Genomic DNA, 17,344 nt, shown 5'->3' with positions numbered 1-17,344 from the left:
ACACTTTAATTATACCTTTTTAATACCACTATTTCCTGCTTGAATTACTTCCACAGCCTCCTGGTCTTTATCAAGCTATCTTATTATGTTATGTAACCATGGGGGGGGGGGGGGGGGGGGGGCGTTCATCCTTGAAAATTGTAAAAGTGTAACAAACAAAAGCTGTCTTGCAATGTGGAGGATGGCCTCCACAAACTTGTAGATGTAGATAAATGTTGAGTCACAGCTTATGTAAATGCTAGATACACAAACTAACTGTATCCAGGCTTCTGTTTGTCTTCGTTTTAACTCAAAATTGCCAGGCTCCAGATGGACTTTATGCTAACGAACGCTAGCTACATGAGCGCTAACTTACAGTAACTTCGGAATTCTTATTAGTTTGGAGCCCTAACTTCACTAAACTTTACCCCAAATAGCTTTCACACAAACAAAATGAGCTAGCAAGTGTTTTCAAAATAATTACAAAAAAGTCTGTTTCTTTGATTTTTTTCTTTGGATAACTATATGTTAATACAATTTAACTACATTCAGGCTCCAATTACTCATTATGCTAACAGCTGCTAACTGTAGCCAAGTTCTAGCTTGTCTTTATGTCAACCGTGTTCCTCATTCGGCTAGAACATTCCATTCCCTAACATGTTTTTCTGTCCCGTTGTATTCATGTAACGTGCTGTTTTTGTCAAATCAATTTCGCTAATCAATCCTCTCCGCGCCAAGAAAATCCCACTCTGGAGGAAAAGCGATACGGCGGCATGTGCGCACACGTGCCTGCTAACAGAAGCGGGTTTGACATTCATGATAATTCTGTGGGTGTGTTTTTGCGGAGGTGTTTTTTTTTTTTTTTCCCCAGCGATGTTAGTCAAGCAAGACAGATGTTGTGGTGTCAGTGTTGTTTTGTTTACCGCCCACTCAGATGGAGCATGTTGACCCATTTTGTAATGTTGCTAAATTCTAGTTGATATAGTGAGTCACGGGCGGTCGACTGGTTAGCACATCCGCCTCGCAGTGCGGAGGTCGTGGGTTTGATTCCGGGCTTCAGCCCTTCTCTGTGGAGTTTTCATGTACTCCCCTTGCCTGCGTGGGTTTCCTCCGGGTACTCCGGCTTCCTCCCAGATTCCAAAAACATACGTGGTTGTCAACTCTAAATAGTCAGCATGCTAACAGAAGCTAACTCCTAGCCAACTATATATCATTCACAGATTCATGAGTTAGCAGTCGTCAGCTTTTCCAAGACTGATTTAAAACACGGTCAATGACGTTCACAAAAATGTTGTGTCATCCGACTGATTATTTTAAGATTCCATCTTTGCGAGAATCTCAAACCGTGTCCGATGTTATCGAGAAAAAGACGTCTGGAATCGTCGCCCTGTTAGCTTTGAGGCTATAAATGGTGCAGTACTTGGGTTGGAGCTGAATTCCCTTTTAAGAATATCAGATGGTGCTCCGGAAATTTGTTTTGTATGTTGCATAAGGCCTTTCCCGCAGAGATTTTATGAGATATTTGAAATTGACGACTTGTCAAGTCATTGTGTTTTCATTGTCTCGTTTTTGCAGGCTACCTATCGACCTTTCCTGCGACAGATCCTGCAAGAAGTCTTCCATCCCGACAAGCACGAATGTCCTGACATCGAGCACATGTCCGGGGGCCTCACGGACCTCCTGAAGACGGGCTTCAGCATGTTCATGAAGGTCAGACATTACGTGCAGACCGTTTTACTTCATGACATTTGGTAGATGTGTCCATCATGAAGTCTCAAAACGTCCACCATTTTACTTTGATGCAAGCATTTTAGCTGTTGTAATTGTTCTTTTACTGATCTTAAGGACAAATTAATCACATTTTGTCTGCTTTCCTTAACACAAAAAAACGGTCAAATATTGTGCAAAAAAATACCTAAAGAGCTAATCAAAAACCTCATTTTAATAGTTATGCAATCTAAAGATTAAAATACACAAATACTGTGTTGCACTTTGAAAAGTCCCGACAAACCTTCCGCTACTTTCCATCACCTCGTCGACTAATCCTGCTTTTCTTTGGTGGTTTGTCGAGCTCCTCTGTGGGAGACGCTCAAACCTCAACTTGTGGGTTGTGTTAATATTTTTTTTCTTTTGCCACCGATGTTTTCGTGCAATACACATGTAGCTGCGGCCCGCCGGGAAATAAATACCCGTCCGCGGCATGTTTATCCCACATCTGGGCCTGCTTAAAGTGATGATTACTCTCAGGGAGGACGAATTAGAGCGCTTGCATAACAGTGTCCTGATTTTGGGCAAATTAATAAGCGACTTGGACCGACTCAAACCGGCTGAACTTTCGGGCAGTTTACGCTATTGAAGCACCGTCGTCACAGATGAAACGGTGGGAAAGGTTTTCCGCCTCAGATCCCATTCATATCTAAAAATGAAGTAGTATTTGACAAAAATGCACAAATAATGGAAGAAAAGATACAGAAAAGACAGAAAATTGAGTTTGAAAAGGGTCCTTTTCTTAAAGCAAGAGAATGTGTTTGTCAGCATGTGCTCGTCTGATGCTGACATAACCCTTTCCATCTATGAAGCAAATCATAGGATTCAACTCATTTCATTTTTTTCCCCATTGCAAAGAATGGAAAGTAAAATAGTCTACTCCGTGTGACTATAAAAAACCTGTTCTCCTCTAAGCTCCGCCCCCCTGCGTGGTCCCATGGCCTAGCACATGGTCGCACTTAGCGCACATGGATGCTGCGTGTCGCCGAGCGCCCTCTGACCGCGCACACACAAAGCAAGAGAGAGAGAGAGAGAGAGAGAGAGTGTGAACCTGAACGTCAACATGTCGACTCATCCCTACCGTCTGCCGCCTCACGTGTACCGAAGCACTCACCGCCTCAGCCAATCGGGACCGACCCACACAGCGGGCCGCCCGCCCCGCTGTTAGAAATGCATCTTCAATTGCCATCTCATCCAGTGTCGTTGAATGTGTGTGAAAGCCTCTTCGCATGTGTGTGTGCATGTGTGTGTGTCATATGAGACGTCCACGTGTCATGACGCCAGGGTGTGAAGAAAAGGCTTTGTTTGCCACCTCGTGGGGCATCCGCACTTGACAATAAGCGAGCCCTTTCAAATCCAGCCCGAATTGCATAAGCATACGGGCGGGAGGCGGGGCGTGTGTAGACCCTCAGCTGGTGCTCATCCCCTTCTACTTCAACGCTTTATGATTTGCTTAGAAATTTAGATGACTTTTGACATAAAAACTTTAGGACGCTGACATAAAAAATAAATGCATGTTAATCCACGAAGCCCTCCCCCCCTCCCAGGTGAGCCGCCCGCATCCCAGCGACAACCCGCTGCTGTTCCTCTTCCTCGTGGGCGGAGTCACACCCTCAGAGCTCCGCCTTGTCAAGGAAACTGTCGCGGCCTTGAAACCTGGAAGTCAGGTGAGCGTGCCACGCTCAGGACCAGACGCTAATAGTTTCTCTTCTTTTTAGTCTTTTTAGTCTATGTGTCAACCTTTACAGGCCCCCGTGGGCACATTACCATATCTAAAGTCATTTTTGCAGGTTGTGTGACATTGTCGTAACCCCCTGCTGGTGGCCCAGTTTGCTGAGCAAAAACACGTGAATATGCACACAGAGCATTGCCCTCAATACGCAGATGGCTCTGTATCCCGCCATCACATGCAGTGCAAATGAGCCAAAGGAGCGTATGGGCACATGACAGCGGATGGCAGGATGGATGCCGGGGCCGGGTCGAACTTGTTGGCTTTGGGGTCATGACTGGGAAATGTGGATAGGAGATGCCATTTCCACCAACACGCCTGCTGCCATCAAAGCTTTTGGATCAGGCTACAAAAAAAAAAAAACATTCATTAATCTAAAACAGTCGTTAATTATGAAACATTCATTTTCCTTTCACTTTGTAGCAGTTTTAAAAAAAAAAAAATTCAGAAAAAAGGCATCAAGCAAGCTGTCCTTAAAAGGACGTGAGCGCGCAGCAGAAAGCGACTCCGTGTTTCATTTCAAAGCAAATGACATCAGCGTTGTTACGAGAACGTTTGCAAAGCGACCGTACAAACTGACCCAATATGAAAAGCCAACTTCTGCCGTCTAGCACACTTTTTTCTTTTTTTTTTTTGGCACACTTGGAAGTTTTTTTTGTGACATGCAACTGGGCGAGCGTTGAGCATATGAACATTAGAAAGAAAATATGATTTCCGCCACAGGTTTTGGTCCTGTCCACCAGGCTGCTGAGGCCCACCGACATTCCCGAGCTGCTCTTCGCCACCCAAAGACTGACACCTGACATCGGAGTGTGAGGCCGCAACCAAAAAGTACTCACACACACACTGTAATTAAAGAAAAGCACAGATGCTACGTTAGATTGTACATAAAGTGTAATTAGTATTGATTAAACATTTTCATAACCATGGGATATTATTATTTCAATAAAACAAGCATGCTGTGTGTGGCATTGAAAGTCCAGAGAGCTCATTGGAGGGAAAGGTGCGAATTGGCCTCGTCATTAGCATTAGCACACAAGGCGAAAGAAGTAATAAATAAACTATCAGCGTTTTTTTAAACAGACCCGATTCACCTGGTTACGTAGCAGCATTTTCTTTTTAAACACATCTCTGCTTTCGAATCTACTTTTGTGGCGGTTAAAATCTGAATAAGTCTTGTTGTCCTTCAGCAAAGGCTTGTTGGCCCACTCATGTCGTCACAAGTTACTTGCATTCATGCAAGACTGTTGTTAAAGCGCGCTCGTCTCGCTCCGCGGATGCTTTTTATAAAATAAGGTCAGCGCTGTGAAATTTACATCTGATGTAGCCTCGTGGCTGCCTGCTTTTCAGCGCTAGCGCAATGCTATTCCATCACGAATGAGCACAAGGACGCTGTGTGGTATGCCGAGACTAAATGCAAACAAAACAGCTTCTCTGTGGGTTATGGGGTTTGAAAATTGCAGAACGACCCTCCACGCACCAAATAGATCATATGCTCAAACATTAACCGTGCAGTATTTTCAGATGTTTATTGGCAAACAATTCTAATTGTGCATAAATGATTTGTGTAGTTTTAATGTACATTTTAGACCAATCTTTTATCTTTCTTTTTTTTTATCCCGGTGATTAGAAGCGGTGTAGAAAATGGAAGAATACTTTTTGTGAAATTTTGAGGAGGGGGGAATGTTTTGAAATATATTTTTAAATATTTAAAAATTAGCTTCTTTCATTTATACCTATTCTTTAATATATTCCAAGTAAATTGCAATAAAATAAAAATGATGCAAATAGTAAAAGTGCAATTCCTTGCATTTTATGTGGTCTTTTCTTTTGTTGCCTTTATTTAGCTCAATGAGACCTTAAATAAGAAACAACTTTAATAGTTTTATAAATGTTACCCTGGTCAAAGTTTTAACTGTGTAAAGAACAATGACAAAATGGGCTTCATCCTTTTATTGTGAAAACAAGCCGTGTGAATCGTCAACAAATAAATACCACCATCACCAACAAGCAGCAAAAACAAATTTGGCTGTTGAGCCCACAGTGTTAAAAGTGCAATCAGTGATAACTGCCACCGTGCGACACCTCTCCATCTTGTGTCCTGCCTCGTGCGTGAGCTGTGGCGGAACGGTCTGGAGGAACGTCCGTCCATCTTTCAAGAGGCAAAAGGAGAGCCTCTCACGCTCTTCACGGTTACCCTCCTCTGGACGTGATTTGAGAAGCAACTTCTCCAAGAACAGAATAAAAATTCCAAAGAGGACGAAGGTCTCATATGGACGTGACGGTACGGACTTTGGCGGAGAGCGCCTGCTTAAAGCGCCTTTTCAGGTCCTGCATGTTGGGCGACTTGGGGCGCTTTTTCTCAGCAGGTGCGGGGGGCGGTGATGATGGTAGCGCCGGCCGCTGCTTGGCCAGCTGGCAGCACAGTCTGTGGAAGGCACCGTGCACCTGATCGTAGTCCTCGCTGGCCGACACCTCGTAAAAGGCGCAGCCCAGATCAGCGGCCAGCAGGGGGCCCTCCTGGGATTCCACGCGGCGCAGGTGGAGCAGGTCCGCCTTGTTGGCCAGCAGGACCACGGGCGGCCCCCCGCCACTAATAGCGCACCGCGATACCCATTGATGCAGCTGCGGCACCAGATCGAAGCTGTGGCGGTCTGTGACGGAGTACACCAGCACCACGGCATCGGCCCACTGCAGGGAGCACGAAACGTGGTTGGGGAGAACTACGCCATTGTCGTTCATCTGGAAAACAAAAAACACAAAAGGTTAGCTTCCACCTCTCACAGACATTAATTCATCTCATGTTTTCTTTTAAAGAGAATAATTGAATCTGCCTTAACATTCTATTTCCCTGTTAAGAGGAGATATTACTTTCATTAATTTTTAAAAACGTTTGCAAACAACTTTAGTTTTACAGAACAACCTGTGAGTCTTCCACTCTCGTTTTCCCCTCTCAGAACATACAGCTTGAAGGCTTGGCCACTTAAATAGTGTCATCACAGAGAAGGGAAGAAAAAGGTAGAGCCGTTACCTCTGCACCAGGCGTGTCTTGAACCTGGAGGCTGACTTGCTCGCCGTCTACTTGGACCTCTCTGGAATACAGGTTACCTGCAAGCAAACACACAAAAGTTAATTAGAAAATACTAAATAACAGTTTTTCGTTCAAAGATGTGACTACAATACATTAAAACAGAAATTAGATTAAAAAGAAACGCCAATTGTGTAAAATGGTCATAATACTCGAGAGTGTCCAAATGTCCGACTCAACGTTAGTGCTCGTGAACTCACCAGAATTCCTCTCGTAGTCTCCGATGAATCGCCTCGTCAGGAACCGCACAACGAGCGCTGAAAATGAACACAAAATAGCAATTTAACATCACTGGACACGCTGGAAAATGTTGCCATTTGCATCTTTGTCGTTTCAGTTTCTTACCGGTTTTGCCCACTCCGCCTGCACCTATCACGGCTATTTTAATAGCCCGGTTAGGGAGCGAGTAGTCCGGGGTTGCGCACTCCGCGATGGTCGTCATGTTGTGGATTAAACGCATTTTTGTTTCCCGCTGTTGTTGTTCTCTCTTCGTCACTGAAGGTTCGCCGTCTAAGTTTTTTAATTCTCGTAGCAAAACAGCTTATTGCAGTGAGATTCTTTTAAATATTAACGAGTCGTCGATTAATAGGTGCAGAAAGTCTCTAAGCTGACTTGACTGAGCTCCTTGGGAGAGCCGGCGTGTTTTATAGGGCAGGCAGTGTGCCTCATCCTGATTGGCTGACGGTAAAGGTTGCGTGTGGTGTTAGCTCCGCCCACAAGTGGACCCAAAAGCCCAATTTCTGCTCGAACAGGTGGCAGCTCAGGATAGAAACGTCCCAACAAAAGACAAGCTTGACATTGGCTTTCACGAGCAAAACTGTTGTTCCCTTGCATGGGTTTTTCAAGTATAAGGGAAAGTGGATGTTACACATTTTTGAATTTTTAATGTATTTGTTATCCTTTTTGCAATTAAAACCTCAGTTGACTATCCTGTTTAAAATCAAAGAATATTCTGACATGCTTGACAGCTGGCAACATGTAAACATGACTGTGTCCCACTTTCCCGGCCGGCATTTAGCCTCCTGCTGCTGGGTCGTAGTCGTCCATCTTTCACACATTCGTTCCCTGAGCTGTGTTGGCATGCCAGGCTGGCACCAATTCCGCTTTGGTATGTCATTCTGATAAGCGTGCCGATGACAGCGAGCGGCCTCCAAAGGTCAAACTACCAGTGTCTTATCTTGGCATGCCATCCATCTTCAGAATACGTTTAGCTTGCGACCTTTTCCAGTGCTAAAAAAGTGATTTACAGAACAATTTGTAATACGTAATTATACCCTAATTTTCTTAAAATATATTTGATATTTAATTTAGATTAAACTGGGAAACAAATGTTTTGGGTTTTTTTGCTCTGGAACTCGATGAACATTCCGGAATGAATTTTAAGAGTACGGAATTAAAAGGTCACTCACTGATGTGGCTGGTTCGTAAGGTGGGGGTTGGATGGGGGTATTCATCTGGATTGAGGGCAATTGTCAAGGATCGTTGGGGTATTCATTGCAAATGGAATGTGGGGATAATTAGGGGTGCTTGCAGGCAGTGAAATACAAAAATGAGGGAGTTTTTTTTTTTACCTTTATATCACAGAAGGATGTCCTTGTTGACACACATGTGAGGAACTTCCCAAGGCATGCAAGCCCCCTCCGGCAAGCCCTGAGGTCACGATAGATTCTTATCATTCATTTGTCATTGTTTAGTTTTAGTTGAGTATTTGTCAGGGAAGGATTCAATTCTCAATATCCTCACATTGAGCGCATGGGGAAAAAGTCAGTGACAAGAAGTCAATACCGGATTAGCATTGGCAAGGAGCAATGCGTGAAAAAGATGTTGGCTTGTTGGCGCAAGCAAGCGCACACAAAGGCAAATAGCGCTTGTTGTGCTTCGCATTGAAATGCAAACCGGCCGACATGTTCCTCCATTTGCATAGTCAACAGCGGCCAGAGGAGATAAAATGAGGGGCTTGGCCCTTCTATGTGTGTGTGAGTACTTTTACACAGACCTGACACACACACACAGGCCTTCCTCCCACCTGAGGAATTCCAGCCTTAGTCAAAGTTGTGAGTTGAGTTGAAAAATATTTCAATCCAAATTCAATCTCCATTCATGTCGCGCCGGCTGTTTACATTCCGCAAGCTGATCTCTGGCACGGCGGTGGATAATTGGGCCCCGTTGTGCACGTGCCCGGACGAACCATTATCCTGCGTGTGCTTGTGTGTGTGTGCGCGCATGTGTGTACGCACCCCCGCCAGATTAAAAGCATTTAGTGTTGCAGCAATAACAGAAGATACTGAGAGTGCTTTCGCTGCATGTGACATGTACGTTTACGCTCTTAAGACTTTAAACTGCCTGATTATTGTTGTCACGTTGTTGACACGTTTTCTTCTTGTCACACTTGGGAGGAAGAAAATGCACAATGGATGAATGACAATTTTGCACAAGGCAACAAAAAAGGAAAAAAAATTGCAGTACCGACAAAAGGTTCAGGCCTCGAGGGCAGAAGTGATTGCGCCCTTTGAAATATGGCTATGATCGGGTCAGGACATTTTCTAATGAATCGCAGGCATTGTGTTTTTTTTTTTTGTCTGTACATGTTGAGAGACAAACTGAAAGCACATCTGACGTTGAAGTAATGCGGTTGCTGCTTTTCCTGCGATTAGTGCTTACAGTGTTTGCGAGCCAAGACGCATGCAACACCGCGAGTATCATCATTGTTACGCATTCCATTCTTTGAGGGGTTCAAAAGAGGCAAACAGTATATTTTTTTATCTGCTTAAGATCTGTGTCTAACATGGCCGCAGGGGAAATAACAATATCATGACCCGAGATTACCAGCAACAATAACCAATCTAGAGGCAGTTTTGTATTTATTTTCTATTTAATTTCATTTGTGGGAGAGTGCCCCACCAAATTGAGCAAATGGTGAAAAAAATATGTTGTGCCTTTATTTATATTTAATACAGTGAAACATGAAATCTACTTTATATAATTGCTGCATTTCAGATGTGTTAATGCTCTTATCCCGCCACACTTGTCAATGACGTCCATTTGCAGACCTGGCAGTGAAGAAGAAAACCGCGGCGATGGGCCACAGTGCCCGCGGCCCCCGGCGTACGTGCTAGCCCGTTGTTCCCACAGGGTACGTGCCGTACGATGTACAAACTGCGCGTGTAAATTGGCACGGACAAAGGAAAGACTCATGCGTCAGACAACTTGAACCGACTCCTTCGAAACTGCTGCTTGTAGCACACTTGCTGTGAAACAATATTTTAATAAGTGGCTTAAATTGCCACAGTCTCATTTTCCTGCCATTTATTTTACTGGTTTTACGCACACATGGAAAGCACCTTATTCGGGGGGGGGGGGGGGGTTGCTGACGTACAATCCCAATCGGAACATATATGCTTTGCTACCAAAACAGACATGTTTTTTATTATCTGGTAGTTATGGACCACAGATTTAAGGCCATAAAAATGTAAGTGGTTATTTTGGTACAGATCACAACACAAAGAAACTTCAGTAGCATGTTTCAAAAATACTGTTTACCAGCGGTATCGGTGCTTGGTATCAGTACTCATACTGTTATCGCAGTATTTAGGATGGACCAAATGGATCGTTGGCATTTCAATTAATTTTAATGGGGAAAATGATTTGATTCACGTCGAAATGTAGCATAATTGCGAAGTGAGGAAAGCCACAGTTGTGGAAAGGTAGCAGCGTGCTCTGGCACGACTCCGAAAGCAACATGTCGCATTACGTGTTCCGCCCGCCAGGACTGAAAAAGTGGGTCGACAAGCTCCCTTCCTAAAAACGTCTGCTTTGTTGTGATGAGGCCAGGCGAGGGCATGCGTTGCCATGTGTGTGTCTGCGTGAGTGTCCATGAGTGTGTCATCGTTAAAAGGAAATACGGGTATCTCTTCGGCCGGAAAAACAAATTGCAGTTGGAGTGAGCGCATCTCTTCCAGGAGAAAATTGTTATTGATTATTTGATGTCTTTGTTGCTCACTACTATCCATCTAGCAATCTACTCATTCATCCACCTATCTTTATATAAGTTTTAGAGCTTGGAAATACTAACAAACAATTGCGAAATGCGGTTGCATAAGTGTGCACACCCGCTAAAAACTGGGGATAAGGCTGGGTCACATTCAATGTCATCCTAAAAGGGAGTGAATGCACACCTTCCATCTTTTCAGGTGCCTCTGATGGACCCAAATATGTTCGACTGGACTTTCCTGACATTTCTTTTGGCTTTCCAGCAGAAGCCTGAAGATTTTTTGAACATGCTAACTGCTGGTGACTATCATCATTAGTATGACACCGCTGTTGAGAATAGTTCATTTATTTTAAGGTGCCCATTTTATTAACACCATTATGTATAAAGTAGGTCAATGTTTTATCCATATGCATGCCTCCTTCACACGTCAATCAATTAGCAGCGAGCCTAACTCAAATTGAAGCAATTGCATTTGTGAGACAGCCGCTGAGTTGGCGACGTGACAATGCCGATGGTCTCGCTATTATGTCGTCGGAATAAGTATGTCACTTGCCGTTATGCAAACAACCTCGTTAATAAATCTTATTGTTATAATCCATATTTGTATTCATTCATTCATTCATTCATTCAGCTGTCCCAGCTGACTTTGGGCGATAGGCTACATCCACAGCTAGAACACTGTAGCTAGTTCACATTCGCACAGCCATTTTGCCGCCCATCCAAAAATAATTAGAAGCAAACAATTGAGGCTTGACCGCAGTCAAACACCTAACATACCGCTAAGTGTTCCCTCTGCTTGCACTGAGTGTTTTTGTGATGATGAGCTCTGCATGTCCATCTGCCGTGTTGCCAGCACGCCCTGTTGCTGATCTGTTTAATGAAGCCTCTGCCTCAGACATGTCCAATTGAGACCGTTGGGAACACTGTGTACTAAAGCCAAGAGGCATCCCAGGCCTCATCTGTGTGTGTGTGTGCGTATGTGTGTGTGCGTGTGTCATAATGATTCCTCATCTATCCTCTATTACAGGGGCCACCGAGAGCTACTTCTTGTAAACTGATTAGTGCCAATTTGATACATGTCTGAAATAACAAATTTGCTCAACTGACCTTTAATACTATTAGTTATGTTCATAATTAATGATATTCACTTTCATTCACTGATCATGCTGATGAAACATAAATATTTTTTGCAACACTTCCAGATCATCAGCCTTGTGAGCGGATGACTGTGTGTGAGTGTCCGGGCGTGTCGTGGCCTACAGCAGCTGCTCGTGAGTTTTCACGTAAATAGCCACAAAGGTTTGGGGCTTTTGATATCATTTCAGTGACACAGCTTCATGTTTTTGCGTTGGCTTTTACAGGAAACATGCTCATGATGCATGAAAAAGTCTTCCATGTGCAGTGAAAGTGTAAACATCCTGCCTGGACACCACGCTTCGCCTACCTGGCATGAACTTGTTGTGGAAACAAAATTCCAAGGTACCCACAGACCAAAAAGGAAGATAGTGCAGATTTTATCTCCATCAGCGGAGAGGTTTCCGGGCCTATTTTGGTTTCATGGATGTTGCTGAGTGTTCATCAGCCGCAAGCAAGCACACACAGAGCTAGGGCAAAGTTAAACAAAAAAAAAAAAAAGCGGTGTGACTCAGACAAATTAATACAGTCCATCCACACAGGGACGGAAATAGCAAAACAAGTCTGTGGAACGTTTTGTATTGAAAGGCCACCAGTTGCAATTGTTTCCTCATCAATTACAGGCTGACATAATGTAAGCAAACCAAGGTGCATACCAAACATGATGCCCTCCCCATCCTCCGCTGCCCTTTCCCTTTTGAAGTGCCTTTCATCCCAATTATTTGTTGTTTTCCTTTATTTTGGGGGCTCCACATTTAAATGCTAAGGAGATAATTGCGGACTGGTTGTTATGAAAGCACAAAGCAGGATGGTGCATTCTGAGGGTGGGAGAACCCCTACAGAGAGAATTCTATAAAAACCAACCACCCACCCATTTGAAGCAGTTAAGAAGCTAAATTTGAAAAATAAATTCACACAAGTCCAAGAAAACTTTTCACAAATTCACTGAAATTGTAGAATCTGCAGATCATTTATTTTAGGTGAGTTTTACATAGGAGTTGTCTGCCTGGGAGTTTAGAACACAAGAAAATAGTATGAAGTAAAAATAACGATAATTGCACAAAAACATTTTTTATTTAATTTTCAGCCTAATTTGTATTTGAAATGGGACGGTTAAAAATGTAAACAACAAAATATAAGCAAATATTGTACCCATTTCGAAAAATCACGTCGGGGCTAATGATTGGTTGCAGCTCAGCCATGTCCCCTGTGATTGGCTGTAGCTCTCTTTCAATCAAATACTTACCTCCGAACCAATCATTAGGTTTGGCGGCAGGTGGGTGGGGCTACATGACGTCCCCACGGAAGCATTGCCCTGTTTGTTTGCTAACAACCTCCCTCTCCAAACTACACCATTATGCTTGTTTTTCATGTCTTCTGACGATGGAGCCGCTTCGTCTCTAAGTTCCTCTCCACTCTCTCGGTGGTCTTCGCTGCCCGTATGGTGCCGCGGGTCTGCGTTGCGACGCCGCCCGGGGCTTCTTGCAGTGTGTGTGGCCTTGTTTGCTCCGTCAGTCATGTTTATTTCCTGAAGATGGCGGCCAGGGGGACACTGTGAACTAAATGACTGTCAGAAACATCGCCTCCATTTGTAATATGGTGAGTACAAAGTGCTCGGTTGTTTGTGGTGCAAGGCGGAGTAGCTTCCGTCTTGAACCGAGCGAGGGCTTGTGGTGTGCGGTGGCCGAAAGTTGACACTCAGGGAGCTGGCAGGGCACCATTAAATATGTATAATAGCTATTGCCGTGTCGATAATAGTGTGATTTATGTGTTAGCGCCTTGTGGGTGTGTTAAGTTTACACCACAGACCGAGAGAAAGGCGTATCACTGAACAGTCATCTGTGTTTATGTCGCGTTCAGGGACTCACGCTTCCTCCGTACGGTAAACCCATCATGACGTCACTGTGATCTAATGACGTAAGATTTCTGGACCATACCATTTTCTGGGTTCTTAATTTTAGGGTGAAGGAATTTTCCTGTTGTAAAGCAAAACGCTGAAAAATATAATGAATGATTGAAGAAATGTTGGTGGAATATTAAAATGGACAGGGGGGGTTGTACTTGATTTTCGGGGTGGAATGGAATGTCCATGTCATTCACCCAGAAGACCCCAAGGAAGAAACTAGAGTTTAACAAATATAGGGATTTTTGTTGTTGTTTTTGGTATTCATTGGGAATAAAATTCAAAACCGTAGCATCAGACACTATTTTATGTATTCATTTGCCCAAATCCTGAATGGTACTGTCTGTCCATTAGTTGTCGATCAGGCTCCATCTTGACTGGAAGCTCAAAGCTCTTGCAGTTGATAGAAAAGCAAACAATGAATCCCGAAACAGTGATTGACATGAAAGTCCCCTAATGCCATGACTTCTTGGATCGCTGGCACAAAGCGCCATTCAACATCTTTGTTTTGACGCTCGGAACCGACCATCATTGGCCGTCAAGGGCGCCCGCCGGCTAAATTGTCGCCTGCGTCGTCACGACAAAGCCTCGCTTTGAGCTTGGGAAGATGCCGACTCGGCGCCGAGATAAGCGCTCGGGCCCGGCAATCATCTGTAAAACACACCTAGACAATTTAGACCGGATCTGTTTTCGGCTGCCCAACAGACAGCAGTGTGGGAAAAAACTTTGAGCGGGACCTCCGCCAAGACAAAAGCTTACTCCTTTTGCTTGTTGTCTCTCTGCTTTGCAGGGCACCAATGCCTCGGCTCTGGAGAAAGACATCGGCCCCGAGCAGTTCCCCATCAATGAGCACTACTTTGGTCTGGTCAATGTAAGCATCAACACAAATATGCTGGTGCCTTAAGATGTGAGTTCAATTTGTTCCATGACCACATTTTGTAACTCAAAGCAAGAAAAAACATCTTTCCCCGTTGAAATGATTGGAAATGCCATGAAGCAATTCCCTCAAAACAACAAACAAACGAAATATTTTTAAGAGTACTCTAAAGTATTCCAATTCATAAAACATACCGTAAGTAGCAGTGATATAAAGAAATAAATGCTTTGTCTGTCATGATAATTCAATGGCTATTAAGCCGCTTCTGATGTGAGTGTCGTGGCCACCAGAGGGCAGTATAAGACAAGTGTTGCTGCAGTCATTGTGTTTTGTTTGACTTGTCTTGATCAGTGACTCATGATCTGTCAGAGGTGGTGCAATTAAATATGACTTGAAGAGTTGAGACATAGACAATTTGGATCGCTGCTAGGGCTGATCTTGCTGTTCCGGAACATAATGACTCTAAGAGGAGCATCTAAAGTGCTGTCGTCGTTCTTTGGATTCCTTCCCGGCAGTTTGGCAACACGTGCTACTGCAACTCGGTGCTGCAGGCGCTCTACTTCTGCCGGCCCTTTCGCGAGAACGTGCTGGCCTACAAGGCCCAGCAGAAGAAGAAGGAGAACCTGCTCACCTGCCTGGCTGACCTCTTCCACTCCATCACCACGCAGAAGAAGAAAGTGGGCGTCATCCCACCCAAGAAGTTCATCTCGCGCCTGCGCAAGGAGAACGGTGAGGAGACCGCCTCGTCTTCGTATACGTGCACATCTGAAAAGCATTTTGCTTTGTAATCGGGATTTTTCTGCAGACCTCTTCGACAATTATATGCAGCAGGACGCCCACGAGTTCCTCAACTACCTGCTGAACACGGTGGCTGACATCCTGCAGGAGGAGAAGAAGCAGGAGAAGCAGAACGGTCGCCTGAAGAACCACGGCCCCCCCGTCGAGGCCGAGACAACGACGACCGAGAACAAGACCGAGCCCACCTGGGTGCACGACATCTTCCAAGGCACGCTGACTAACGAGACGCGCTGCCTCAACTGCGAGACGGTGAGTGGCCACCACATTTGGATTCAGGAACTGCTGGATGAAGAAATATTGTTAGAAGACAATAAATATATTTAAGAAAGTGAGGTGCCCTGGAATCCAAAATTTGCCCACCTCGGTTTTAAGCTTCTCTCGATGTCTTTGCCAGGTGAGCAGCAAAGATGAGGATTTCCTCGACCTTTCCGTGGACGTGGAGCAGAACACGTCGATCACGCACTGCCTCAGGTAGTTTTGCTTTTAGAAATGACCCAAAGTAAGTCAGATTGACAATCCCCCCACCCACTTTGCAGGGACTTCAGCAACACGGAGACGCTGTGCAGTGAATACAAGTACTACTGTGAGATGTGCTGCAGCAAGCAGGAGGCGCAGAAACGGTCAGTGAATGCACCGCCGCCAAACACTGGACTTGAGTTAAAAGAAAAAGTTGACGCCTGCAAATGTGTGCGTATTGCAGAATGTGCGTGAAGAAACTGCCCATGATTCTGGCGCTACACCTGAAGCGCTTCAAGTACATGGAGCAGCTGCACCGCTACACCAAGCTGTCGTACCGCGTAGTCTTCCCCCTGGAGCTCCGCCTCTTCAACACGTCCAGCGACGCTGTCAACCTGGACCGCATGTATGACCTGGTTGCTGTGGTGGTCCACTGCGGCAGGTGAGGTGGACCGCCTCCGTTATCGCTCGGACGCCTTCGATTGCTTAAATGGAACGCTTGCGTGTGTGTTGTGTGTGTTCAGCGGTCCGAACCGAGGGCATTACATCACCATCGTGAAGAGTCATGCCTTCTGGCTGCTGTTTGACGATGACATCGTGGAGGTGCGTAACGTTCTTTTTTTTCCCTTTGCTCTGCCCGCTACGTTTATCTCATCGGTCCAAAACCTCCCCGCAGAAAATTGACGCTCACGCCATCGAAGAGTTTTACGGACTTACCTCAGACATTTCCAAGAACTCTGAGTCGGGATACATCCTCTTCTACCAGTCCAGGGAGTGATCAGCGTCCTCCCCTTGTCTCCTCACCCCCCCTCCCCTACTTTTGAACTGACTTCACCTGCATCTGAGCGCACTTTATGCAAATTTAGCCCTGCTCTTTGACTGAGAGATTGGCGTATGAAGTGACCCGTTGTCATTCCTCTCTAGTCCTATGCATTTTTTGTAAAGTGATATGTTAATTTTGTCAAGCTACCTACCAACGGGATCAGCCGGCACAGCACATTTACGACATATTCTGTAGATGGAGTCTTTCTCTTGTATTTATTGAACTTATTTATTACTATTAGCACTAACTGCAGCACTATAGATTTTTTTTTTTTTTTGCATTTTTGCGGTGCTTAGCGCAGACACCCATTGTTCCAGTTTCAGCAGTCTGACGTAAGTGGGCTTCCTTACTGTCGTTTTGTTTTCTTTTCAATTTTAAATGTGTTTTTGCTCATTTGAACACTATTTTTTTGCTAATCAATAAACATAAAATACCACATCTGGTGGAAACTAAGGCTTTTAAATTTCTGTTGAACTCAAGTATCACACAGTGAAGAGCATTTAATATTTGGTTGTAGAACCCGTACTTGAAAAAAATCGCATCTCGGCTTCCACTCGCTGACTTGACTTTCTTCATCCAAAAGGCTTTTCCAGGGCTGTGGTTGACTCGGACAGTTGAAGATCATCCACCTTTTGCACCGATGAAGTCCTTTTGTTGTGTTTTTCTGTTGCATGATTAAGTCTTTCCGTTTTCTTACAAACTTAACATTGTTTCTTTTGATTCTTCTTGTCGTCAGACTTTGTTCTTGCATTATTGGTGTAAATGATGTTTGTGGTAAATATTCATGCCATCGCGTTGA

The 17,344-nt window shown here is 44.5% G+C and overlaps 3 protein-coding genes across 6 annotated transcripts in view; 2 read left to right on the top strand and 1 right to left on the bottom strand.

Moving 5' to 3' along the window:
* scfd2 (sec1 family domain containing 2) overlaps window positions 1-4,448 on the top strand; it is a 40,179-nt gene extending 35,731 nt beyond the window's left edge. The window contains exons 8-10 of the mRNA XM_037249031.1: window positions 1,555-1,689; window positions 3,294-3,413; window positions 4,199-4,448. Coding sequence (XP_037104926.1) covers window positions 1,555-1,689; window positions 3,294-3,413; window positions 4,199-4,291 — 348 coding nt within the window. The 3' untranslated portion in view covers window positions 4,292-4,448. The remainder of the gene's footprint in view (window positions 1-1,554; window positions 1,690-3,293; window positions 3,414-4,198) is intronic.
* Window positions 4,449-5,413: 965 nt separating this feature from the next.
* rasl11b (RAS-like, family 11, member B) lies at window positions 5,414-7,315 on the bottom strand. Its single transcript, XM_037249036.1, has 4 exons — window positions 6,909-7,315; window positions 6,764-6,820; window positions 6,507-6,583; window positions 5,414-6,217 (listed from the first exon to the last, which is right to left on the bottom strand). Exons 1-4 carry the CDS (start codon window positions 7,021-7,023, stop codon window positions 5,744-5,746), a joined length of 723 nt encoding a protein of 240 aa, XP_037104931.1. The 5' UTR covers window positions 7,024-7,315; the 3' UTR covers window positions 5,414-5,743.
* On the top strand, window positions 6,451-16,983 carry usp46 (ubiquitin specific peptidase 46). Of its 4 annotated transcripts, none has more exons than XM_037249034.1 (11): window positions 6,451-6,578; window positions 11,757-11,825; window positions 11,916-12,033; window positions 14,382-14,462; window positions 14,984-15,197; window positions 15,274-15,515; window positions 15,661-15,737; window positions 15,803-15,886; window positions 15,967-16,164; window positions 16,247-16,325; window positions 16,399-16,983. In XM_037249034.1, the coding sequence occupies exons 3-11, from the start codon at window positions 12,004-12,006 to the stop codon at window positions 16,498-16,500; spliced, it is 1,107 nt and encodes a 368-aa protein (XP_037104929.1). In that variant the 5' UTR covers window positions 6,451-6,578; window positions 11,757-11,825; window positions 11,916-12,003; the 3' UTR covers window positions 16,501-16,983. The 4 variants fall into 4 exon arrangements, with proteins under 4 accessions (XP_037104929.1, XP_037104928.1, XP_037104927.1 ...); XM_037249033.1 differs by having other exon boundaries at window positions 11,757-11,837; XM_037249032.1 differs by lacking the exons at window positions 6,451-6,578; window positions 11,757-11,825; window positions 11,916-12,033 and adding an exon at window positions 12,041-13,287.
* Window positions 16,984-17,344: the final 361 nt, after the last annotated feature.

The sequence above is a fragment of the Syngnathus acus genome, chromosome 4, assembly GCF_901709675.1.
Source record: "Syngnathus acus chromosome 4, fSynAcu1.2, whole genome shotgun sequence".
Taxonomy (NCBI): Eukaryota; Metazoa; Chordata; class Actinopteri; order Syngnathiformes; family Syngnathidae; genus Syngnathus; species Syngnathus acus.
The sequence above is the reverse complement of the archived record's forward strand: the minus strand, read 5'-3'. Positions and strand labels throughout refer to the sequence as shown.